At 43.7% G+C, this 27,699-nt stretch overlaps 2 protein-coding genes across 2 annotated transcripts in view; both read right to left on the bottom strand.

Moving 5' to 3' along the window:
* Window positions 1–6,590, bottom strand: part of LOC138974876 (uncharacterized) — a 6,870-nt gene extending 280 nt beyond the window's left edge. Inside the window, exons 1-4 of the mRNA XM_070347607.1 lie at window positions 6,434–6,590; window positions 851–1,562; window positions 417–619; window positions 1–261 (exon numbers count right to left, since the gene is read on the bottom strand). The exon at window positions 1–261 is cut by the window's left edge and continues 280 nt beyond it. Coding sequence (XP_070203708.1) covers window positions 1–261; window positions 417–619; window positions 851–1,531 — 1,145 coding nt within the window. The 5' untranslated portion in view covers window positions 1,532–1,562; window positions 6,434–6,590. The remainder of the gene's footprint in view (window positions 262–416; window positions 620–850; window positions 1,563–6,433) is intronic.
* The window catches only part of LOC138974874 (uncharacterized), a 108,571-nt gene that overhangs the window by 7,758 nt on the left and 73,114 nt on the right, over window positions 1–27,699 (bottom strand). The gene's annotated exons all lie outside the window — the stretch shown is intronic.

The raw sequence follows: 27,699 nt of genomic DNA, 5'->3' as shown, positions 1-27,699 counted from the left end.
CAACAACAAATAAAGAAACAAACAAAGTTAAAATTTAAAGAAAAACTATCAAGAGAAGGTGTAAGCTTGTCACCTGTTCCTGGCGCTCCCGTAATGCACACCTGTGGCGGGTCTCGGTTCATTAGGCCCAGCTGTTGCAGGGTCAGAACCAGAAGTGCCAGCCTCCGCCCCAGTTCCGCCACCGCCTGTCCTGCAGTCCGCACCTCCACACGTACGTTGTTGAAGCAGGGTACAGACACCGTAGTAGCCTGTCCAACGAACCTGTAATCCAAGACAAACAAATACAAAAAGAACACACACACAAAACAATCAAGATAAAACCAACGATAACATAAGGCTTAAAACTCAAATAACAAAAAAAACATAACATTGCTCCAGCATGGCCATAACTGACATGGTGGTGTCACTTCTCTCACCTGGCCACGATGTCCAGGTAAAGTTGATCAGTGAGCCGAGTGTCCACAGTACAGGCCATCCTGTGTTGCCACCAGGTGCTCAGCTGTGATAACACGGCGGGTGTCACGTGCCAGTACGATGCAGGCTGAGACAGTTGGTCTGAGCAACAGCACAGCTGCACGGCCTGTGTCGTATTGGCTGCACCCAGGCTCTGACACACCGCCTGCGATGTAGAAATGCTTCTGGTAAAAATGCGTGACACATTTTACACATCACGTCTCCACGATACTTTTTTTTAAAGAACAACCACCCGAGCATATTGCACAATATTGCCCGAATTAAAAACTATTCAAATAGGTCATCACTTTGTAAAATATAATTCTCTCTCTCTCTCTCTCTCTCTCTCTCTCTCTCTCTCTCTCTCTCTCTCTCTGTGTCTCTTTGTCTCTCTCACCTGTTGTAACTTGGAATTGTTATCATCATCCAGAATCCGCTGTAGCTGAGCTTGGCTGACGTAGGGTAGGAAGAGAGTCTTCCTCACAGTCAGGTCGGGAGCAATGTCACTGACCATATGTCTGGCGTGCACCTCGCACTTGTCCAGCTGCTTGACCGCCTTGCCAATAACCTTGACCACCTCAGTGTCCGCTCGGCTTGCCTCGGTCTTACCGACAGATTTGATTTCTCCGACCAGGATACCATACTGTCGGTGAATCACCAGGATGTCAAAGTCTCCCTGCTTCCCGTGGTGCCGAAGCTCCTTTGGTAAGTTTGCCGGCTTGGGGAGCTTGCCTGTGTGTTTGGCGTAAAACGGCTTGTTGAGGTAGTCCTTAAAGTTGAGCTCGGACACCACGAACATGACCTCCTTTCCGGAATCTCCGAGTTGCTGCAAGTTGTGCAGCACGTGCTGCTGTGCCAAGTCTGCCTGAATGTTGGCCTGCTGCTGCTGAAGCTGCTCACTAGAGGGCAGCACAAGCACTTCCTGACCCGTACCGGGTACTGTGTCCGTGTTATAAGGCACCCGGGTAAACTGAACCGGGGGAACAATGTAGGTGCGGGTGAGAGCGTCAGGGTACAGCTGTTTCACAATGTCCACTAAGTTGTCACGGGTGTCCTCACCGCTGTTGGGGCTCGCCATGATGCGGGATAAAAATAACTCTTCCAGGAAACTGTAAAACACAGAAACACGAGACCAAGAAACCGAACTAGAGAAATTGGACATACATCATGGTGTACTAGCACCCTGATAAAGATCGACAGCGTTCAAACCACTATTCAACTGATATTACTTTCTCTACACCTGTCGATATCTGACTGCTGTTTGGTTTACATCTGGGTTTAAATAACAAGCCTTGACCTTTGGTATGACATTAGAATGACGTCATAATTGTGTTGTTTGAATCTGATAAAGACGCAGATCACCAGACACGTGACATTCACACTCGCGGATAAACAACTCTCACATTTGACCAGACGATGCAGATTATTGAAACAGTGACTTAGCATGAGAACAATAATCTCCAGGACCAACACAATGTTTCTAACTGTTTGACTGTTTTCATCATACCGTTTTCCCTGTGTACATAAAGCAACAACTAGATAGTATTCATCATGTGTAACATAACATGCTTTTCTGACCAAATTTGACATTATAATGATATCATTTCACCTCACGTGAACTGAACCCGAAAGGGTTCCTGTTTGAATGTAATGTCCCACGTACAATTTCAAAGTTTCCGACTGAGTGAAATGAGACGACGAGACGCGGACGACTTGGACAAGAAGGCGCTATAGGCAGAGCTACAACGTCTGTAAGCGCTGTGCGCAGGATACTTTCCCTGTTTTTAAGCTATGGAACGCCAAAACTGACATTTTACCCGGTAAAATCTGTCTGTCTGTCTGTATGTCTGTCTGCCTGTTTCTCTCTCTCTCTCTCTCTCTCTCTCTCTCTCTCTCTCTCTCTCTCTCTCTCCGGTATGGATCAGACAGACGTATGTATGTGCGTGTCTGACTGTCTGTATTGTCTGTGTTGTTCCGTCTGTCTACGTCTAGCAAATCACCCGGACAGACAGACAGACAGACAGACAGACAGACAGACAGACAGACAGATACATACACACACATACACACAGACTAACCGAGAGAGACAGACAGCCAGAGAGAGAGAGAGAGAGAGAGAGAGAGAGAGAGAGGCAGGGCCGGACTACCGGGGGGGTTATGGGGGTTGCGCAACCCCCCCCCCTAGCCTAAACATGTACCTTACTTATTTAATTTTTTTTATTATTGCTTATTTTATGCCGTTTCATGCAAGGAGCGACCATTTTCCTATCTCAGAATATGACCTACCCATCAGCTTCAGGGGGCTTTGCCCCCTGACCCCCACAACGAGGGGGGGGGGGGGTTCTAGGGTTTCCGGACCCCCCCCCCCCCCCAGCCAAAAATAAAAATATTGAATGAGGTATGCATTTCTTTATTTTACATTGAGTTTCAATTTTTGGGGTATTAATCAGTGACAAAATCTGCTGCCTGAAACTGGTAATGATCATCCTCAGAATGCACCAGATTGCACCATTTTGCATCCTTTTTTTCAAAATTTTCCGGGGGGGCATGCCCCCGGACCTCCCTAGCAAGCTCGGCGCTTGGCGCCGTCGGCTCGGCGCTTCGCGCCTTCACACCCATATCTTCACAATATACTTTTGAAAAAAAACACCCATAAAATGAACTGATCCGCCCCTGCCGCCAGGGGGGACATCCCCCTGGGCCACCACTGGCAACCCCCCCCCACCTCCTCTTCGCCTAGTCCGGCCCTGGAGAGAGAGAGAGAGAGAGAGAGAGAGAGACATGACAGAGACAGAGATAGAGACAGCGACAGAGAAAGAGAGTGAGAGAAGGGTAGGGGAAGGTAGGGAGAGGGAGCTCAGCCTCTGTGTTAGGCTTCAGTAACAGTTCATACAAGCAATATAGCTGGGGTTTCTCTGTTAGCTGTCGGCCAGCGTAGTCTGTATCCACTTGAAATTGTGACACGTATCCTTACACATGCATACACAACTAGGTAATTAGGGCGGCGCGGCGGCGCGTGGCGATCGGCAAGCCCCATAAACGTGGACACACTCTCACACACACACACACGCACACACACACACGCACTCATACACACATACACACACAGCCAGACACACACACACAAACGCACACACACACACACACACCCACACACACGCGCGTGCGCGCGCGCATATACACACTCTCGCCTTCACGCACGCACACACAGGCAGGCACACACATCACTGCCTCGTGCAATTTTATAACGTGACAAAAATCGCAGTCGCTGGTAAATTTCCAAAAATCTACCGAAAGATTTTACCGGTTAAAAAATCCGTTTTAGCGTTTTATACTAAGCTTTCATTCCTTCGATATATTGTAGAGTAGCCTAATATGTCTCGCCTGTGTGCAGTACAACAGACAGTTCACTTTCGGTCAGAATTTGGTGTTTGTACCAATTTGTTTTTCACAGTGAGTCGCGTTTTGTCTTGACGGTGTGCAGCTAGTTCTCTGTTCTGCGACAAGCCAGTTTACACAATACAAGCCAGTTTACACAATACAAGCCAGTTTACACAATACAAGCCAGTTTACACAATACAAGCCAGTTTACATAATACAAGCCAGTTTACATTATACAAGCCAGTTTACACATTACAAGCCTGTTTACACAATACAAGCCAGTTTACACAATACAAGCCAGTTTACACAATACAAGCCAGTTTACATAATACAAGCCTGTCTCTGGTACGTGGTGCTGGTATCCCGCAACGATTGTGCAAACAGCTCAGCTGACAACGCGTCGTCGCTCGTCTAAAGCGGGCCAAAGGAGCTCCGCTCACATGTAACTTCAGCAGGACCGACGACGCACTGCAGATTATCCCAGCCCGCTACACGTTTCATGAAAGGAAAACAGGCCAAGTACTGACTCGCTATAATCCCTATCGCGGCATAAATAATAGACAGTGCGTCGTCTGTGCCGCTGAAACTGCGCAGGTATATTCTGCCCATAACGACAATCATCTTCTCCACTGTCACACACAGTACCTTCCGTGTAACGCGGTGTTGATGGTGTCCAATGTAGTGACGACACACGCGATACACACACGCAGTTCAGACCGGGAACATACTGCTTTACAGGATCAATCAATCAATCAATATGAGGCTTATATCGCGCGTATTCCGTGGGTACAGTTCTAAGCGCAGGGATTTTTTTTTTAATGCAATTTATATCGCGCACATATTCAAGGCGCAGGGATTTATTTATGCCGTGTGAGATGGAATTTGTTTTACACAATACATCACGCATTCACATCGGCCAGCAGATCGCAGCCATTTCGGCGCATATCCTACTTTTCACGGCCTAATATTCCAAGTCACACGGGTATTTTCGTGGACACTTTTATCTATGCCCATACAATTTTGCCAGGAAAGACCCTTTTGTCAATCGTGGAATCTTTAACGTGCACACCCCAATGTAGTAAACACGAAGGGACCTCGGTTTTTCGTCTCATCCGAAAGACTAGCACTTGAACCCACCACCTAGGTTAGGAAAGGGGGGAGAAAATTGCTAACGCCCTGACCCAGGGTCGAACTCGCAACCTCTCGCTTCCGAGCGCAAGTGCGTTACCACTCGGCCACCCAGGAGAGGTCTAGATACTTCGTTTCTGTTTTTACGTCTAGTCAAGGTTTAAACTAACTGTATTAACTTAAGCACAAGCACTACTGCGCTAAACCTGCTGTCATTTTAAGCAATTGACAGCCGGCTGCAGGGACCATTTGCACGGATTTATATCTTCTTACAGTGTGTCAGCGCTGTCTAGGCCACCCCCAGTCGGTGATCCGACCGTCTTGGTCAGAACAAATGCAATGCGTTCAGTTTCATTAGTCGACAGATTGACTGAATGTATTGATTTTTATTTACTCGACTTGTTTTTCGATTAGATGAGCGGCCCACAGGGCTCTCAGTCCGATTTAAAGCACAGTCGGTACTCCCGGGAAAATGCGGTATCACGCGACAGACAAATGCATGTAGTAGGCGAACAAGCCGCATAACAGAAAGAACAAGTCGCGTAAGGCGAAAATACAATATTTAGTCAAGTAGCTGTCGAACTCACAGAATGAAACTGAACGCAGCAAGACCGTATACTCGTAGCATCGTCACTCCACCGCCCGTGGCAAAGGCAGTGCACGTGGAATTGACAAGAAGAGCGGGGTATTCGTTGCGCTGAGAAGGATAGCACGCTTTTCTGTACCTCTCTTCGTTTTAACTTTCTGAGCGTGTTTTTAATCCAAACATATCATATCTATATATTTTTGGAATCAGGAACCGACAAGGAATAAGATGAAAGTGTTTTTAAATTGATTTCGAAAAAAAAAAATTTTGATAATAATTTTTATATATTTAATTTTCAGAGCTTGTTTTTAATCCGAATATAACATATTTATATGTTTTTGGAATCAGCAAATGATGGAGAATAAGATAAACGTAAATTTGGATCGTTTTATAAATTTTTTTTTTCTCTACAATTTTCAGATTTTTAATGACCAAAGTCATCAATTAATTTTTAAGCCACCAAGCTGAAATGCAATACCGAACCCCGGGCTTCGTCGAAGAGTACTTGACCAAAATTTCAACCAATTTGGTTGAAAAATGAGGGCGTGACAGTGCCGCCTCAACTTTCACGAAAAGCCGGATATGACGTCATCAAAGACATTTATCAAAAAAATGAAAAAAAGTTCGGGGATTTCATACCCAGGAACTCTCATGTCAAATTTCATAAAGATCGGTCCAGTAGTTTAGTCTGAATCGCTCTACACACACACACACACGCACGCACGCACACACACACACACACACACACACACACGCACGCACATACACCACGACCCTCGTTTCGATTCCCCCTCGATGTTAAAATATTTAGTCAAAACTTGACTAAATATAAAAAGAAGAATAAAACAACAACAACAACAACAACAAACGACAGAACTGACTTACCTGTGGTGTTGAGGCACAGCTCTGAAGATGTTCAGTCCAACACAAAGTTTCTGAGACACAAGTAGCAAGCTGTTTGTCTCGGTGACACAAGTAGTAAGCTGTTTGTCTCGGTGACACAAGTAGCAAGCTGTTTGTCTCGGTGACACAAGTAGCAAGCTGTTTGTCTCGGTGACACAAGTAGTAAGCTGTTTGTCTCGGTGACACAAGTAGCAAGCTGTTTGTCTCGGTGACACAAGTAGCAAGCTGTTTGTCTCGGTGACACAAGTAGTAAGCTGTTTGTCTCGGTGACACAAGTAGTAAGCTGTCTGTCTCGGTGACACAAGTAGTAAGCTGTTTGTCTCGGTGACACAAGTAGCAAGCTGTCTGTCTCGGTGACACAAGTAGTAAGCTGTTTGTCTCAGTGACACAAGTAGCAAGCTGTCTGTCTCGGTGACACAAGTAGCAAGCTGTTTGTCTCGGTGACACAAGTAGCAAGCTGTCTGTCTCGGTGACACAAGTAGCAAGCTGTTTGTCTCGGTGACACAAGTAGCAAGCTGTTTGTCTCGGTGACACAAGTAGCTGTTTGTCTCGGTGACACAAGTAGCAAGCTGTTTGTCTCGGTGACACAAGTAGCAAGCTGTTTGTCTCGGTGACACAAGTAGCAAGCTGTTTGTCTCGGTGACACAAGTAGTAAGCTGTTTGTCTCGGTGACACAAGTAGTAAGCTGTTTGTCTCGGTGACACAAGTAGCAAGCTGTTTGTCTCGGTGACACAAGTAGCACGCTGTTTGTCTCGGTGACACAAGTAGTAAGCTGTTTGTCTCGGTGACACAAGTAGCAAGCTGTTTGTCTCGGTGACACAAGTAGTAAGCTGTCTGTCTCGGTGACACAAGTAGTAAGCTGTTTGTCTCGGTGACACAAGTAGCAAGCTGTTTGTCTCGGTGACACAAGTAGCAAGCTGTTTGTCTCGGTGACACAAGTAGCAAGCTGTTTGTCTCGGTGACACAAGTAGTAAGCTGTTTGTCTCGGTGACACAAGTAGCAAGCTGTCTGTCTCGGTGACACAAGTAGCAAGCTGTTTGTCTCGGTGACACAAGTAGCACGCTGTTTGTCTCGGTGACACAAGTAGCAAGCTGTTTGTCTCGGTGACACAAGTAGTAAGCTGTCTGTCTCGGTGACACAAGTAGTAAGCTGTTTGTCTCGGTGACACAAGTAGCAAGCTGTTTGTCTCGGTGACACAAGTAGCAAGCTGTCTGTCTCGGTGACACAAGTAGTAAGCTGTTTGTCTTGGTGACACAAGTAGTAAGCTGTTTGTCTCGGTGACACAAGTAGCAAGCTGTTTGTCTCGGTGACACAAGTAGCAAGCTGTCTGTCTCGGTGACACAAGTAGTAAGCTGTTTGTCTTGGTGACACAAGTAGTAAGCTGTTTGTCTCGGTGACACAAGTAGCAAGCTGTTTGTCTCGGTGACACAAGTAGCAAGCTGTTTGTCTCGGTGACACAAGTAGCAAGCTGTTTGTCTCGGTGACACAAGTAGCAAGCTGTTTGTCTCGGTGACACAAGTAGCAAGCTGTTTGTCTCGGTGACACAAGTAGTAAGATGTTTGTCTCGGTGACACAAGTAGTAAGCTGTCTGTCTGGGTGACACAAGTAGCAAGCTGTTTGTCTCGGTGACACAAGTAGTAAGCTGTTTGTCTCGGTGACACAAGTAGCAAGCTGTTTGTCTCGGTGACACAAGTAGTAAGCTGTTTGTCTCGGTGACACAAGTAGTAAGCTGTTTGTCTCAGTGACACAAGTAGCAAGCTGTTTGTCTCGGTGACACAAGTAGTAAGCTGTTTGTCTCAGTGCGGCACTGTGCTGTGTAGTTGTAACGCTACAGTCCACAGTCCTCAGCCCAATGCACCAACACGTGTTACTTTGATCTTGTTACAACACTGTGATTGAAAAACAAAGTTATGCAGTGATCAAGCTGTCAGACAGTATGAAGCAAGTTGTACTACAGATCGTTGTACACAAATGGCTGAGACGGAATGCACCACACAACTAACACAAGGTGTGCCCCAACGACGCACAGAAAACATTCCTGGTTGAAATCAACACGATCCACCTCCTTGTGTAGTGTCGACACAGCGACAGCGACCACGTGACACAGTCTGTATCCGGGGTGCACAGCTCTAAGAATGGAACTGGGGGGTGTTGTATAGTGCGAAAGCACAATAGTGCTAACATGACAACTTTAGTGTTGTAAATAACCTATTAACCGGCACGGTTGGCCTAGTGGTAAGGCGTCCGCCCCGTGATCGGGAGGTCGTGGTCGTGGGTTCGAACCCCGGCCGGGTCATACCTAAGCCTTTACAAGTCGCGTAAGGCGAAAATACAACATTTAGTCAAGTAGCTGTCGAACTCACAGAATGAAACTGAACGCAACGCAACGCAGCAAGACCGTATACTCGTAGCATCGTCAGTCCACCGCCCGTGGCAAAGGCAGTGCCAGTGGAATTGACAAGAAGAGCGGGGTATTCGTTGCGCTGAGAAGGATAGCATGCTTTTCTGTACCTCTCTTCGTTTTAACTTTCTGAGCGTGTTTTTAATCCAAACATATCATATCTATATGTTTTTGGAATCAGGAACCGACAAGGAATAAGATGAAAGTGTTTTTAAATTGATTTCGAAAAAAAAAATTTATAATAATTTTTATATATTTAATTTTCAGAGCTTGTTAATTAATTTTTAAGCCACCAAGCTGAAATGCAATACCGAAGTCCGGGCTTTGTCGAAGATTACTTGACCAAAATTTCAACCAATTTGGTTGAAAAATGAGGGCGTGACAGTGCCGCCTCAACTTTCACGAAAAGCCGGATATGACGTCATCAAAGACATTTATCAAAAAAATGAAAAAAACGTCTGAGGATATTATACCCAGGAACTCTCATGTCAAATTCCATAAAGATCGGTCCAGTAGTTTAGTCTGAATCGCTCTACACACACACACACAGACATACATACACCACGACCCTCGTCTCGATTCCCCCCTCTACGTTAAAACATTTAGTCAAAACTTGACTAAATGTAAAAATTGGCAATCTAGTGGCTGCTCCGCCTGGCGTCTGGCATTATGGGGTTAGTGCTAGGACTGGTTGGTCCGGTGTCAGAATGACTTGGTGAGACATGAAGCCTGTGCTGCGACTTCTGTCTTGTGTGTGGCGCACGTTAAATGTCAAAGCAACACCGCCCTGATATGGCCCTTCGTGGTCGGCTGGGCGTTAAGCAAACAAACAAACAAACAAACAAAAAATAACCTATTTCTGTTGATGGGCATTTTTAGACTGAGAAGTAGGCTACCTGTTTTTTGACAAGGAAATACATCTGAAAAGAAGTGGAGCTTGTTATTAGAGTTTAATATCTTGAAGCAAGAGGTTATTGTGCATATCAACATTCACAGCCAATGGGTCATTTTATTCGACAACAATCACAAAACATAATTGTACATGACGACCCCCTCCCCACAAATACTCTCATGACGTGTTGTCAAGATGTGACTTACTTGCAGGGAAAGATGAGGAAAGAAGCCTTAACTCTATTTTCTCCACAAGAAAATTGTGTTGATTAAAATCACCAGGGACCGAAGCTGTGTTAAAATGAAAGGAGGTGTAACGTGCGGGTAACGTACCTCATTTAAACCGGGGTTACGTGTATGGCAAGTCGGTTTCGTAAAGGTGGCGAAATCATATAGTAGAGGCATGCTGTTAACACAGAGCTTCAAGTTGATCAAAGCGTCGCCGGGTAGATCATAGTATCGTACTCATTTATCAGTACTATAACAAAACAATGGAAGCTCGCACATCCGATTCGCTCCGTTTCAAGCTTTCTAAATCGCTTTCTGTCTCCATTCCCGAACATATTAGGCTCAGACAAAAACGACAACAGATTAAGCTTTCACTTCATATATAACTCACACGAAACCTTGTGGCTGTGACTGTTCACTTTCCAGCTTGAAATTCCCTCCCTGTTCCAAAACCCCGCTCACATGAACATTATTAAACCAGTTAGGGTTTTCAGATTATTTTGTGGTTTGTCCAGCCGTTTACAGTAAATGTCTTCAAGAGCCTTGTAAAACAAAGACTGCGAGACCAATATTTGCAATGCTGGAAAAGTGAATCTGCCAACAATAGCGTTTGTTATAATTATTGTTTGTATAAGAATGAGTTTTGCTTAGAAACATATTTGATGTGTTTGACTGGGTCCCTGAGAGAAAAATTATTGACATTTAGGTTAAGTAATCATAAGTTACCTATTCACCAGGAACGTTTTTTTAATATCCCTAGGGACAAAAGAGTGTGTAAGCCGTGTGGAAGTGGTGAGATAGGAGATGAATTCCACTTTTTGTTTAATTGTCAATATGAGAATGTGTAAGCCGTGTGGAAGTGGTGAGATAGGAGATGAATTCCACTTTTTGTTTAATTGTCAATATGAGAGTGTCGGGAAAGAACGAAAGAAGTATATTGGAAATTATTTTCAACATCATGCAAATGTTATAAAATATAATGCTTTAATGAATGTAAAATCAAAGAATAAGTTGGTTAAGTTGGCTAAGTGTGTTAGTGTTATTATGAGTTATTTTCGCTAGATGATCTACGTGTTTCGTTGTGTTTTGTTGTGGTTCTTACTCTGTTGGTTTTGTCTGTTTGTTTTTTTGTTTTTGTTTAGTTTGTTTTTTTCTCTTAATTTTGTGAGGTAGAGCTCTAGTTGATGAAGATGTGGTTTCTTTTTGTTAGTGTGTTATGTTTTTCTTGTGGTGTTTAATTAAATACACTGTTTGCTGTGCCTGCGTGCACTCTCATTGTGCGTGTGACTTAATTGTGAGAGAGAGAGAGAGAGAGAGAGAGAGAGAGAGAGAGAGAGAGAGAGAGAGAGGGAGAGAGAGAGAGAGAGAGAGAGAGAGAGAGAGAGAGAGAGAGAGAGAGAGAGAGAGAGAGAGAGAGAGAGAGAGAGAGAGAGAGTATGGGGCTTAACGTCCCCCCAGGTAACTAGGGACCTATATTGGGACATGATTTTTTATACGACTTAATTGTGAGAGAGAGAGAGAGAGAGAGAGAGAGAGAGAGAGAGAGAGAGAGAGAGAGAGAGAGAGACAGAGAGAGAGAGAGAGAGTATGGGGCTTAACGTCCTCCCAGGTAACTAGGGACCTATATTGGGACATGATTTTTTACACGACTTAATTGTGAGAGAGAGAGAGAGAGAGAGAGAGAGAGAGAGAGAGAGAGAGAGAGAGAGAGAGAGAGAGAGAGAGAGAGAGAGAGAGAGAGAGAGAGAGAGAGAGAGTATGGGGCTTAACGTCCTCCCAGGTAACTAGGGACCTATATTGGGACATGATTTTTTATACGACTTAATTGTGTATTTTTGTTTGCTTCAATGCCGTATGGGCCTAAAGCCGAAATAAAACCTTGAAACCTTACCGGTAAGTCAGTTGGAGAAGGGAAGACGGGTGGAAGAGAGGAATTGGGGGTGGAGGGGGAGGGGTGTTGCGTTTGAATGCGCCTAGCTATGTGGGAGAATAAAACACCCCCTCTTGTCCTTCTAACACGACACGGAACACACAGGGGCGGCGTGATCCTCTGCTGTCACCTGAGACTAGTCAGACTTTGTGGGACACTCAACACAGCGCGCTGGTGTCTACAGTGCAAGCCGGATTTGAAAAACCATTATTCGAATTTATATTTAGCAACTGGTTTTCTGTTCTCTCCCTCTCTCTTCCTCCCTTTTTTTTAGTTGAATTAAAAAGAGTACATCCAAAAACAAAGAGACTGCCAATGTTACAACATTCAGAATCAAAACAAAGAGACTGCCAATGTTACAACATTCACAATCAGAACACAGAGACTGCCAATGTTACAACATTCACAATCATAACACAGAGACTGCCAATGTTACAACATTCACAACCAAAACACAGAGACTGCCAATGTTACAACATTCACAATCATAACACAGAGACTGCCAATGTTACAACATTCACAATCATAACACAGAGACTGCCAATGTTACAACATTCACAATCAAAACACAGAGACTGCCAATGTTACAACATTCACAATCAAAACACAGAGACTGCCAATGTTACAACATTCACAATCATAACACAGAGACTGCCAATGTTACAACATTCACAATCAAAACACAGAGACTGCCAATGTTACAACATTCACAATCAAAACACAGAGACTGCCAATGTTACAACATTCACAATCATAACACAGAGACTGCCAATGTTACAACATTCACAATCATAACACAGAGACTGCCAATGTTACAACATTCACAATCAAAACACAGAGACTGCCAATGTTACAACATTCACAATCAAAACACAGAGACTGCCAATGTTACAACATTCACAATCATAACACAGAGACTGCCAATGTTACAACATTCACAATCAACACACAGAGACTGCCAATGTTACAACATTCACAATCAACACACAGAGACTGCCAATGTTACAACATTCACAATCAAAACACAGAGACTGCCAATGTTACAACATTCAGAATCAGAACACAGAGACTGCCAATGTTACAACATTCACAATCATAACACAGAGACTGCCAATGTTACAACATTCACAATCAAAACACAGAGACTGCCAATGTTACAACATTCACAACCAAAACACAGAGACTGCCAATGTTACAACATTCACAATCAACACACAGAGACTGCCAATGTTACAACATTCACAATCAAAACACAGAGACTGCCAATGTTACAACATTCACAATCAAAACACAGAGACTGCCAATGTTACAACATTCACAATCATAACACAGAGACTGCCAATGTTACAACATTCACAATCAAAACACAGAGACTGCCAATGTTACAACATTCACAATCAAAACACAGAGACTGCCAATGTTACAACATTCACAATCATAACACAGAGACTGCCAATGTTACAACATTCACAATCAAAACACAGAGACTGCCAATGTTACAACATTCACAACCAAAACACAGAGACTGCCAATGTTACAACATTCACAATCATAACACAGAGACTGCCAATGTTACAACATTCACAATCAAAACACAGAGACTGCCAATGTTACAACATTCACAATCAAAACACAGAGACTGCCAATGTTACAACATTCACAATCAAAACACAGAGACTGCAAATGTTACAACATTCACAATCAAAACAAAGAGACTGTCAATGTTACAACATTCACAATCAAAACACAGAGACTGCCAATGTTACAACATTCAGAATCAAAACACAGAGACTGCCAATGTTACAACATTCACAATCAAAACACAGAGACTGCCAATGTTACAACATTCACAATCAAAACACAGAGACTGCCAATGTTACAACATTCACAATCAAAACACAGAGACTGCCAATGTTACAACATTCACAATCATAACACAGAGACTGCCAATGTTACAACATTCACAATCATAACACAGAGACTGCCAATGTTACAACATTCACAATCATAACACAGAGACTGCCAATGTTACAACATTCACAATCATAACACAGAGACTGCCAATGTTACAACATTCACAATCAAAAACAAAGACTGCCAATGTTACAACATTCACAATCAAAAACAAAGACTGCCAATGTTACAACATTCAGAATCAAAACACAGAGACTGCCAATGTTACAACATTCACAATCATAACACAGAGACTGCCAATGTTACAACATTCACAATCATAACACAGAGACTGCCAATGTTACAACATTCACAATCATAACACAGAGACTGCCAATGTTACAACATTCACAATCAGAACACAGAGACTGCCAATGTTACAACATTCACAATCAAAACACAGAGACTGCCAATGTTACAACATTCACAATCAACACACAGAGACTGCCAATGTTACAACATTCACAATCAAAACACAGAGACTGCCAATGTTACAACATTCACAATCATAACACAGAGACTGCCAATGTTACAACATTCACAATCAAAACACAGAGACTGCCAATGTTACAACATTCACAATCAAAACACAGAGACTGCCAATGTTACAACATTCACAATCAAAACAAAGAGACTGTCAATGTTACAACATTCACAATCAAAACACAGAGACTGCCAATGTTACAACATTCACAATCATAACACAGAGACTGCCAATGTTACAACATTCACAATCATAACACAGAGACTGCCAATGTTACAACATTCACAATCAAAACACAGAGACTGCCAATGTTACAACATTCACAATCAAAACACAGAGACTGCCAATGTTACAACATTCACAATCAACACACAGAGACTGCCAATGTTACAACATTCACAATCAAAACACAGAGACTGCCAATGTTACAACATTCACAATCAAAACACAGAGACTGCCAATGTTACAACATTCACAATCAAAACACAGAGACTGCCAATGTTACAACATTCACAATCAAAACACAGAGACTGCCAATGTTACAACATTCACAATCAAAACACAGAGACTGCCAATGTTACAACATTCACAATCAAAACACAGAGACTGCCAATGTTACAACATTCACAATCAAAACACAGAGACTGCCAATGTTACAACATTCACAATCATAACACAGAGACTGCCAATGTTACAACATTCACAATCAAAACACAGAGTCTGCCAATGTTACAACATTCACAATCAAAACACAGAGACTGCCAATGTTACAACATTCACAATCATAACACAGAGTCTGCCAATGTTACAACATTCACAATCATAACACAGAGACTGCCAATGTTACAACATTCACAATCAAAACACAGAGACTGCCAATGTTACAACATTCACAATCAAAACACAGAGACTGCCAATGTTACAACATTCACAATCAAAACACAGAGACTGCCAATGTTACAACATTCACAATCAAAACACAGAGACTGCCAATGTTACAACATTCACAATCAAAACACAGAGACTGCCAATGTTACAACATTCACAATCAAAACACAGAGTCTGCCAATGTTACAACATTCACAATCAAAACACAGAGACTGCCAATGTTACAACATTCACAATCAAAACACAGAGACTGCCAATGTTACAACATTCACAATCAAAACACAGAGACTGCCAATGTTACAACATTCACAATCAACACACAGAGACTGCCAATGTTACAACATTCACAATCAGAACACAGAGACTGCCAATGTTACAACATTCACAATCATAACACAGAGACTGCCAATGTTACAACATTCACAATCAAAACACAGAGACTGCCAATGTTACAACATTCACAATCATAACACAGAGACTGCCAATGTTACAACATTCACAATCATAACACAGAGACTGCCAATGTTACAACATTCACAATCAAAACACAGAGACTGCCAATGTTACAACATTCACAACCAAAACAAAGAGACTGCCAATGTTACAACATTCACAACCAAAACAAAGAGACTGCCAATGTTACAACATTCACAATCAAAACACAGAGACTGCCAATGTTACAACATTCACAATCATAACACAGAGACTGCCAATGTTACAACATTCACAATCATAACACAGAGACTGCCAATGTTACAACATTCACAATCAAAACAAAGAGACTGCCAATGTTACAACATTCACAATCATAACACAGAGACTGCCAATGTTACAACATTCACAATCAAAACACAGAGACTGCCAATGTTACAACATTCACAATCAAAACACAGAGACTGCCAATGTTACAACATTCACAATCAAAACACAGAGACTGCCAATGTTACAACATTCACAATCATAACACAGAGACTGCCAATGTTACAACATTCACAACCAAAACAAAGAGACTGCCAATGTTACAACATTCACAACCAAAACAAAGAGACTGCCAATGTTACAACATTCACAATCAAAACACAGAGACTGCCAATGTTACAACATTCACAATCAAAACACAGAGACTGCCAATGTTACAACATTCACAATCAAAACACAGAGACTGCCAATGTTACAACATTCACAATCAAAACACAGAGACTGCCAATGTTACAACATTCACAATCATAACACAGAGACTGCCAATGTTACAACATTCACAATCATAACACAGAGACTGCCAATGTTACAACATTCACAATCAAAACACAGAGACTGCCAATGTTACAACATTCACAATCAAAACACAGAGACTGCCAATGTTACAACATTCACAATCATAACACAGAGACTGCCAATGTTACAACATTCACAATCAAAACACAGAGACTGCCAATGTTACAACATTCACAATCAAAACACAGAGACTGCCAATGTTACAACATTCACAATCAAAACACAGAGACTGCCAATGTTACAACATTCACAATCAAAACACAGAGACTGCCAATGTTACAACATTCACAATCAAAACACAGAGACTGCCAATGTTACAACATTCACAATCAAAACACAGAGACTGCCAATGTTACAACATTCACAATCATAACACAGAGACTGCCAATGTTACAACATTCACAATCAAAACACAGAGACTGCCAATGTTACAACATTCACAATCAAAACACAGAGACTGCCAATGTTACAACATTCACAATCAAAACACAGAGACTGCCAATGTTACAACATTCACAATCAGAACACAGAGACTGCCAATGTTACAACATTCACAATCAAAACACAGAGACTGCCAATGTTACAACATTCACAATCATAACACAGAGACTGCCAATGTTACAACATTCACAATCAAAACACAGAGACTGCCAATGTTACAACATTCACAATCAAAACACAGAGACTGCCAATGTTACAACATTCACAATCAAAACACAGAGACTGCCAATGTTACAACATTCACAATCATAACACAGAGACTGCCAATGTTACAACATTCACAATCAAAACACAGAGACTGCCAATGTTACAACATTCACAATCAAAACACAGAGACTGCCAATGTTACAACATTCACAATCATAACACAGAGACTGCCAATGTTACAACATTCACAATCAAAACACAGAGACTGCCAATGTTACAACATTCACAATCAAAACACAGAGACTGCCAATGTTACAACATTCACAATCATAACACAGAGACTGCCAATGTTACAACATTCACAATCATAACACAGAGACTGCCAATGTTACAACATTCAGAATCATAACACAGAGACTGCCAATGTTACAACATTCACAATCAAAACACAGAGACTGCCAATGTTACAACATTCACAATCATAACACAGAGACTGCCAATGTTACAACATTCACAATCAAAACACAGAGACTGCCAATGTTACAACATTCAGAATCAAAACACAGAGACTGCCAATGTTACAACATTCACAATCAAAACACAGAGACTGCCAATGTTACAACATTCAGAATCAAAACACAGAGACTGCCAATGTTACAACATTCAGAATCAAAACACAGAGACTGCCAATGTTACAACATTCAGAATCAAAACACAGAGACTGCCAATGTTACAACATTCAGAATCAAAACACAGAGACTGCCAATGTTACAACATTCAGAATCAAAACACAGAGACTGCCAATGTTACAACATTCAGAATCAAAACACAGAGACTGCCAATGTTACAACATTCAGAATCAAAACACAGAGACTGCCAATGTTACAACATTCAGAATCAAAACACAGAGACTGCCAATGTTACAACATTCACAATCAAAACACAGAGACTGCCAATGTTACAACATTCACAATCAAAACACAGAGACTGCCAATGTTACAACATTCACAATCAAAACACAGAGACTGCCAATGTTACAACATTCACAATCAAAACACAGAGTCTGCCAATGTTACAACATTCAGAATCAAAACACAGAGACTGCCAATGTTACAACATTCACAATCAAAACACAGAGACTGCCAATGTTACAACATTCAGAATCAAAACACAGAGACTGCCAATGTTACAACATTCACAATCAAAACACAGAGACTGCCAATGTTACAACATTCACAACCAAAACACAGAGACTGCCAATGTTACAACATTCAGAATCAAAACACAGAGACTGCCAATGTTACAACATTCAGAATCAAAACACAGAGACTGCCAATGTTACAACATTCAGAATCAAAACACAGAGACTGCCAATGTTACAACATTCACAATCAAAACACAGAGACTGCCAATGTTACAACATTCACAATCAAAACACAGAGACTGCCAATGTTACAACATTCACAATCAAAACACAGAGACTGCCAATGTTACAACATTCACAATCATAACACAGAGACTGCCAATGTTACAACATTCACAATCATAACACAGAGACTGCCAATGTTACAACATTCACAACCAAAACACAGAGACTGCCAATGTTACAACATTCACAACCAAAACACAGAGACTGCCAATGTTACAACATTCACAATCAAAACACAGAGTCTGCCAATGTTACAACATTCACAATCATAACACAGAGACTGCCAATGTTACAACATTCACAATCATAACACAGAGACTGCCAATGTTACAACATTCACAATCAAAACACAGAGACTGCCAATGTTACAACATTCACAATCAAAACACAGAGACTGCCAATGTTACAACATTCAGAATCAAAACACAGAGACTGCCAATGTTACAACATTCACAATCAAAACACAGAGTCTGCCAATGTTACAACATTCACAATCAAAACACAGAGTCTGCCAATGTTACAACATTCACAATCAAAACACAGAGTCTGCCAATGTTACAACATTCACAATCAAAACACAGAGACTGCCAATGTTACAACATTCACAATCAAAACACAGAGTCTGCCAATGTTACAACATTCAGAATCAAAACACAGAGTCTGCCAATGTTACAACATTCACAATCAAAACACAGAGACTGCCAATGTTACAACATTCACAATCAAAACACAGAGACTGCCAATGTTACAACATTCAGAATCAAAACACAGAGACTGCCAATGTTACAACATTCAGAATCAAAACACAGAGACTGCCAATGTTACAACATTCAGAATCATAACACAGAGACTGCCAATGTTACAACATTCACAATCAAAACACAGAGACTGCCAATGTTACAACATTCACAATCAAAACACAGAGACTGTGTGTGTGTGTGTGTGTGTGTGTGTGTGAGCGTGCGTGCGCGCGTGCGTTTGTACGTACGTGCGTGCATGTGTTTGTCTGTGAGTGTATCGTATATGCATTTTACAACATGCATACATTTTTATCTTTTTATTTACAAAGTAGGGGAAGGCTGCCGAATAGGGACCACTGCCTAATACGGACCACCTCATGTTCTGACAAACTAACGGTGCTAGAGCGCTCGAAACAATTTTACTCGTTGTATTCAGCCTCTGTGGATAACTTGCACATGTCAAAACAGTTGCATATGTCAAAACAGTTGCACAAACACAAACCTCAAAACAGTTAGGCTTTTTCTCTTTTTTGCTAACTTTTGGCAGGGTCCACTCTAAATTTGACGCCTAAAACAGACTCGTTTCTGTCCATAGCAAAAGCTGTTATCACACAAAACACGTTATATATATGACAACTAAGACTGCATTTGTTACATTTTAGCAGTGTTCACCCGGAGTTTCCACTGCAAACAAAAAATAATAGCAAAATCTCAAAGTACGTGTGTGTTGCCTAATAGGGACCTCCTTCAACAAATAGAAGAAAATAAAACCTAAATGCTATTTTCATTCATTCAACTCGCCCTCGAGATTAAACAAAATAAAAATTCAATTGTCTTTTTTTCGTGGAAGATGACAATTTCATTTATATTCACTCTGTTTTTGATAAGCTTCTTTAGTTTCCTGTTGTGCTTCAAATAATGTTCTCATCAACCCGAAATAGATCAATCTAAAGCATTATTTGAATTAGTCTGACTTGTACACTAAGTTGTATCATGCTATTTTGAAGTATAAGGCGCTTTTGACAGTGATCCATGAAGGCCGCTTCACTGGTCCATGCGCCTAATATGGACCAGTTGTGAGTTTTTCTTTATTCATTTTTTGCTGATTGTCTATCGAATCCAATTCACTCTAATTAGGCACAACGGTTAACCTAAGAGAGAAGGACTCAGAAACACACAATGAAACTTCTTCGCAAGAAAAGAAGCTAGCAATCAGCAAGACACAAAGTGGTCCATATTAGGCAACCTTCCCCTACATAAGCCTGTAAGATCTTTACCTTGTATTCCAAGTCAACAACCAAACAGATACACCTCCATAATGATCTTCAGATATATCGATTATCGCAGCAAAACAAAGACAAAATACTCAAATCACCATATTAGCTTTTTAGTTAGGATTGGGGTTTGTAATTATGACAATACAGGAACACAATACACTCAGCGTGTTAGTGCTCCTTTATTCAAATTGTCAGCAATTCCTTTGTTGGGATGGAACTAAGCTGTTGTGTTGGAGTCTGCTCTGTGTGTCCGGGGTCTAAACTCCCATCCACACACTCGGCTACACACTCATGTTACACACTCAGCCTGTACACACTGTAACTTACAGAGGGGTTCGGGGAAGTATGTCTCGCACTCAGACGAATCACACTACAGCATAAAAAGTAAAACTTAACAAAATGTCACTATTGAACCTTCTTCTTCTTCAGCGTTCCAGAATTGTCTGGTTAGGTGTGAGCTCGTTTGCCCATTTGGATGAGTGTCACGGCAGGACAGCCACACGATTGTCCAACAATCACAATCATCCTCCTGAGTGTCACGGCAGCACAGGTACATGATTGTCCAACAATCACAATCATCCTCCTGAGTGTCACGGCAGGACAGCCACACGATTGTCCAACAATCACAATCATCCTCCTGAGTGTCACGGCAGCACAGGTACATGATTGTCCAACAATCACAATCATCCTCCTGAGTGTCACGGCAGCACAGGTACATGATTGTCCAACAATCACAATCATCCTCCTGAGTGTCACGGCAGCACAGGTACATGATTGTCCAACAATCACAATCATCCTCCTGAGTGTCACGGCAGGACAGGCACACGATTGTCCAACAATCACAATCATCCTCCTGAGTGTCACGGCAGCGGGCACAGGCACACGATTGTCCAACAATCACAATCATCCTCCTGAGTGTCACGGCAGCGGGCACAGGCACACGATTGTCCAAGAATCACAATCATCCTCCTGAGTGTCACGGCAGCGGGCACAGGCACACGATTGTCCAACAATCACAATCATCCTCCTGAGTGTCACGGCAGCGGGCACAGGCACACGATTGTCCAACAATCACAATCATCCTCCTGAGTTTCACGGCAGCGGGCACAGGCACACGATTGTCCAACAATCACAATCATCCTCCTGAGTGTCACGGCAGCGGGCACAGGCACACGATTGTCCAACAATCACAATCATCCTCCTGGGTATCACAGCAGCACAGGCACATGATTGTTCAAGAATCACAATCACCCTCCTGAGTGTCACAGCAGCACAGGCACACGATTGTCCAAGAATCACAATCATCCTCCTGAGTGTCATAGCAGCACAGGCACACGATTGTCCAACAATCACAATCATCCTCCTGAGTGTCACAGCAGCACAGGCACACGATTGTCCAACAATCACAATCATCCTCCTGAGTGTCACGGCAGCACAGGTACATGATTGTCCAACAATCACAATCATCCTCCTGAGTGTCACGGCAGGCACAGCCACACGATTGTCCAACAATCACAATCATCCTCCTGAGTGTCACGGCAGCGGGCACAGGCACACGATTGTCAAACAATCACAATCATCCTCCTGAGTGTCACGGCAGCGGGCACAGGCACACGATTGTCCAAAAATCACAATCATCCTCCTGGGTGTCACAGCAGCACAGGCACATGATTGTCCAAGAATCACAATCACCCTCCTGAGTGTCACAGCAGCACAGGCACACGATTGTCCAAGAATCACAATCATCCTCCTGAGTGTCACGGCAGCGGGCACAGGCACACGATTGTCCAACAATCACAATCATCCTCCTGGGTGTCACAGCAGCACAGGCACATGATTGTCCAAGAATCACAATCACCCTCCTGAGTGTCACAGCAGCACAGGCACACGATTGTCCAAGAATCACAATCACCCTCCTGAGTGTCACAGCAGCACAGGCACACGATTGTCCAAGAATCACAATCATCCTCCTGAGTGTCACAGCAGCACAGGCACACGATTGTCCAACAATCACAATCATCCTCCTGAGTGTCACGGCAGCACAGGTACATGATTGTCCAACAATCACAATCATCCTCCTGAGTGTCACGGCAGGCACAGCCACACGATTGTCCAACAATCACAATCATCCTCCTGAGTGTCACGGCAGACACAGGTACACGATTGTCCAACAATCACAATCATCCTCCTGAGTGTCACGGCAGACACAGGTACACGATTGTCCAACAATCACAATCATCCTCCTGAGTGTCACGGCAGGACAGCCACACGATTGTCCAACAATCACAATCATCCTCCTGAGTGTCACGGCAGCACAGGTACATGATTGTCCAACAATCACAATCATCCTCCTGAGTGTCACGGCAGGCACAGCCACATGATTGTCCAACAATCACAATCATCCTCCTGAGTGTCACGGCAGGCACAGCCACACGATTGTCCAACAATCACAATCATCCTCCTGAGTGTCACGGCAGGACAGGCACACGATTGTCCAACAATCACAATCATCCTCCTGAGTGTCACGGCAGGCACAGTACGTAGAAAAGTCCCAAAGGGAACGTTGATGGTGGTATATCCGGTGTAATCCTCCGAAATACTAATTCAATATTAAACACTCGCACACTCCACTGCACAAGCACACAACCTTTCACCCCAATCTCTCTCCCAGTCTGACCTCCGATCACTCCCCTAACCAACAATGCATCTCATTATCTACGGGGTGTCCAACTCAAGGAAAATAACACGGGTCAATGCTGTCTGGTAAATCTGCTGCCGCACCGTGACTGAACCGAAAATATGAAGACGGGGAAGTAACTCTGAACCGACTATCCTACATTGTTCCCCCTGACACAAATCTTAAAAGATTGTGCTCAGGTTCTGTATACCTGACCAACACCGCAGGTGCGGCAGTTCTTGGGCCTGGTTGATGCCAGGATATATTATGACAGTAAGCGTAGAGTGCTGCCCTGTCACATAGTCTCAAAAACCAAATTGGAAATCCAAAGCATCATCCTTATAATCATCCTCATCTCATTAATCATCCAAAATATCAATTGTCCTTGCTCTTGTGGCCCTTCATGCCCGGAGCTCTCATGGTGACCTTGGTCTCAGTGTTCCTGTTCGATCCTTCCCTGAATAGTAGTTCTGCTGTCAGTCTTCAACGTGTGACGTTCTGGGGGGTCGACGGAGGGACGTGGTGGCGGTCTGCTCTCTGGAGGGGACGCTCACTCAGTCTGGCTCCGCGACTTAAAAGTCAATGTCGTTAGTAGGGGGCATAGTAGGTAGTGGGCTGCGTCCGTTAGCTCGGGACAGACCCACTACTGAACACCGTCGAAGTGACTCAGCAGAAGTGCAGTGTCATCTTCCGAGGGTAGCCTACCGCAGCGACCCGACATCCCCCCCTGGAGCGTCTGTAAAATCGACAAGTCTGGCAGCGGAACAAAATTCAGAGGTGGTTGGAGCAGTGAGTGCAGGGACGGGGCGGTGTGAGAGCACAACGGGACAAGGAACAGGTGTAAAGACGAAAAAAAAAGAAGATTGTGTTATAGTAATGTTTGGAGACTATGACTTCTCCACTCTGCCCCTCGCTGTCCTCGCCGTCCTACGTTTAGTCCTAGAGGGTGTCAGTGTTACAGGCTTTCGCTGGAGTACAGATTGAAGCTCGTCTCTTGGTGGCTTAGTGGTAAGATGCCAGCCTCCAAAGCGGAAGGTCGTGGGTTCGACTCCTGGCCGCACCTGGTGGGTTAAGGGTGGAGATTTTTTCGATCTCCCAGCCGTCAACTAATGTGCAGACCTGCTAGTGCCTACACGCAAGCACAAGACCAAGTGGTGCTGTATTGCGTTACTTTTTTAAGACGTTATCAAATCTTTCTGACAGACAATGTCTTTCGTTCCGCTGTGTAATGCGTGTTAGCTCCTTGCTGCATGACATGAATATGAGGTAGCTATAATTATAAACCATAGTTTTTAATTATTCCTGAATCCATTTACTTTATTTAAGAAAATTATGGTTCTCGTATTGAAAAAACCCAAAAACATTCTTCTCAAAATGTAGACTGCAGAGTATGAGGCTAGTGATGTTAGCAGGAAGGGGGTCGGGGGTGCCAGTTTGTATATGTGAGATATTTTCTCAGGGTTGGATATCTGAATGGATTGGTACAGGTGACATTAGGATCAATTTTAATCGGACATGAATGTTCTCTGGAACATAATTGTGTGAACAATTGTGTGAAGTTGTAACAGCTTTTTTGGGGGGTGGGGGGTGGGGGGGTGGGGTGGGGGGCGGGGTGGGGGTGGGGGGGGGGGCAAGAAGGGAACGAGTGTTCTATCGGGTAGGTTGGTTAGGGGAGAGGGGGGGGCAAGAAGGGAGCGAGGGTTCTATCGGGTAGGTTGATTAGGGGAGAGGGGGGGCAAGAAGGGAACGAGTGTTCTATCGGGTAGGTTGATTAGGGGAGAGGGGGGGCAAGAAGGGAACGAGTGTTCTATCGGGTAGGTTGGTTAGGGGAGAAGGGGGGGCAAGAAGGGAGCGAGGGTTCTATCGGGTAGGTTGATTAGGGGAGAGGGGGGGCAAGAAGGGAACGAGTGTTCTATCGGGTAGGTTGATTAGGGGAGAGGGGGGGGGGCAAGAAGGGAGCGAGGGTTCTATCGGGTAGGTTGATTAGGGGAGAGGGGGGGCAAGAAGGGAACGAGTGTTCTATCGGGTAGGTTGATTAGGGGAGAGGGGGGGCAAGAAGGGAACGAGTGTTCTATCGGGTAGGTTGGTTAGGGGAGAGGGGGGGCAAGAAGGGAGCGAGTGTTCTATCGGGTAGGTTGATTAGGGGAGAGGGGGGCAAGAAGGGAGCGAGTGTTCTATCGGGTAGGTTGGTTAGGGGAGAGGGGTGGCAAGAAGGGAGCGAGTGTTCTATCGGGTAGGTTGGTTAGGGGAGAGGGGCGGCAAGAAGGGAGCGAGTGTTCTATCGGGTAGGTTGGTTAGGGGAGAGGGGGGGAGCAAGAAGGGAGCGAGTGTTCTATCGGGTAGGTTGGTTAGGGGAGAGGGGGGGCAAGAAGGGAGCGAGTGTTCTATCGGGTAGGTTGGTTAGGGGAGAGGGGGGGCAAGAAGGGAGTGAGTGTTCTATCGGGTAGGTTGGTTAGGGGAGAGGGGGGGCAAGAAGGGAGCGAGTGTTCTATCGGGTAGGTTGGTTAGGGAAGAGGGGGGGGCAAGAAGGGAGCGAGTGTTCTATCGGGTAGGTTGATTAGGGGAGAGGGGGGGGCAAGAAGGGAGCGAGTGTTCTATCGGGTAGGTTGGTTAGGGGAGAGGGGTGGCAAGAAGGGAGCGAGTGTTCTATAATAATAATAATAACGGGCATTTAAAAAGCGCCTTATCAGAAGTTCAAAGCGCGTGACAACAATACATATATACAAAAATCATACAATCACTGTCAGATTCAAACAACACATCATGCACATCTCACATCCCCAGACTCTATACTAAGGAACTATCCGTAGTGTTGTTGGAACAAGTGAGTTTTCAAATTGGACTTAAAAGATGAAATGGATGGAGAGTGACGTAATTGAAAGGGGAGTGAATTCCATAACTGAGGTCCATAATACGAAAACGTGCGGAAGCCATGAGCCTTGCGTTTAAAGCGACCTTGACGGAGAAGTCGAGCATCATCAGAAGAACGAATGGTGCGAGAGGGAGTGTAGAGAGAGACCAGTTCAGAAAGATAGGCAGGTGCCGATTCAGAAATGATATTGTAGCAGAAGCAGGCAGCTTTATACCTAATACGTTCAGATACAGGAAGCCAGTGAAGTTCTTTCATGAGAGGAGTGCAGGGTTGTCGATGCTGTGCTCTGAAAATGAGACGTGCAGCAGAGTGTTGTACTTTTTGCAAGGGTTGGAGAGTGGAGTCAGGGCAGCCTCTGAGAAGGGAGTTGCAGTAATCTAATCTGGACAGAATGCAGGATGTAACGAGAGTTTTGGTGGCATCAACAGTGAGAAATTTTCTTATGGAACCTATTCTTCTGATCTCAAAGTAACATGTCTGACAGACTTTTTTGATGTGTTGTTTCATTGAGAGGTGGGAGTCCATGATGAACCCAAGATTCCTAGCACTATCAGAGAGAGAAATGTCACTAGAACCTACTGTGATGGAGGCTGGAAGGGAAGTGGTCGAAGAAGAAGCTCCAGAGAAAAGAAGAAATTCAGTCTTGTCATCATTTAACTTGAGCATATTGTTTGTCATCCATGATTTAATATCTGAAGTGCAGTTTTGGAGAGTGTGCGTCACCGCTTGGATTTTTGTAGGCTTGCATGCTTGTTGGAGTTGTGTGTCGTCTGCAAAGAGGTAGTGATTGACTGCGTGTTGCTTGATGACGGCAGAGAGAGGAGTGGTGTATAGTACAAATAAAACTGGGCCTAGAACTGATCCCTGGGGAACGCCGAAACAGAGAGGAGATGGAGGAGATGAGAAATTATTGACAGACACATACTGACTACGGCCCTGTAGATATGAACTAAACCAGTGAAGAGCGGTAGAGTGAATGCCAAAAACAGATTCGAGACGAGAGAGCAGAACAGAGTGATCGATCGTATCGAACGCAGCTGAGTTATCCAAGAGAAGCAGAACTGATAGGTCATCATTATCCAGAGCAGAAAGAATGTCATTCACAACACGAAGCAAAACAGTCTCGGTGCTGTGGCCAGCCCTATACGCTGACTGAAGAGGGTTGCAGAGGTTGTTGGTTTCAAGGTGGGAGAGAAGCTGACTAAGCACTACTTTTTCCAGAATTTTAGAAGTGAATGGCAAGTTGGAAACAGGCCTATAGTTTTTCAACTGATTTTTATCCAGAGATGGTTTCTTGATCAAAGGTTTAACTACTGCAGTTTTTCGGGTAGGTTGATTAGGGGAGAGGGGGGGCAAGAAGGGAGCGAGTGTTCTATCGGGTAGGTTGGTTAGGGGAGAGGGGGGGAAAGAAGGGAGCGAGTGTTCTATCGGGTAGGTTGGTTAGGGGAGAGGGGGGCAAGAAGGGAGCGAGTGTTCTATCGGGTAGGTTGATTAGGGAGAGGGGGGGCAAGAAGGGAACGAGTGTTCTATCGGGTAGGTTGGTAAGGGGAGAGGG

This window comes from Littorina saxatilis, linkage group LG8, assembly GCF_037325665.1.
Source record: "Littorina saxatilis isolate snail1 linkage group LG8, US_GU_Lsax_2.0, whole genome shotgun sequence".
In the NCBI taxonomy this organism is placed as follows: domain Eukaryota; kingdom Metazoa; phylum Mollusca; class Gastropoda; order Littorinimorpha; family Littorinidae; genus Littorina; species Littorina saxatilis.
The sequence above is the reverse complement of the archived record's forward strand: the minus strand, read 5'-3'. Positions and strand labels throughout refer to the sequence as shown.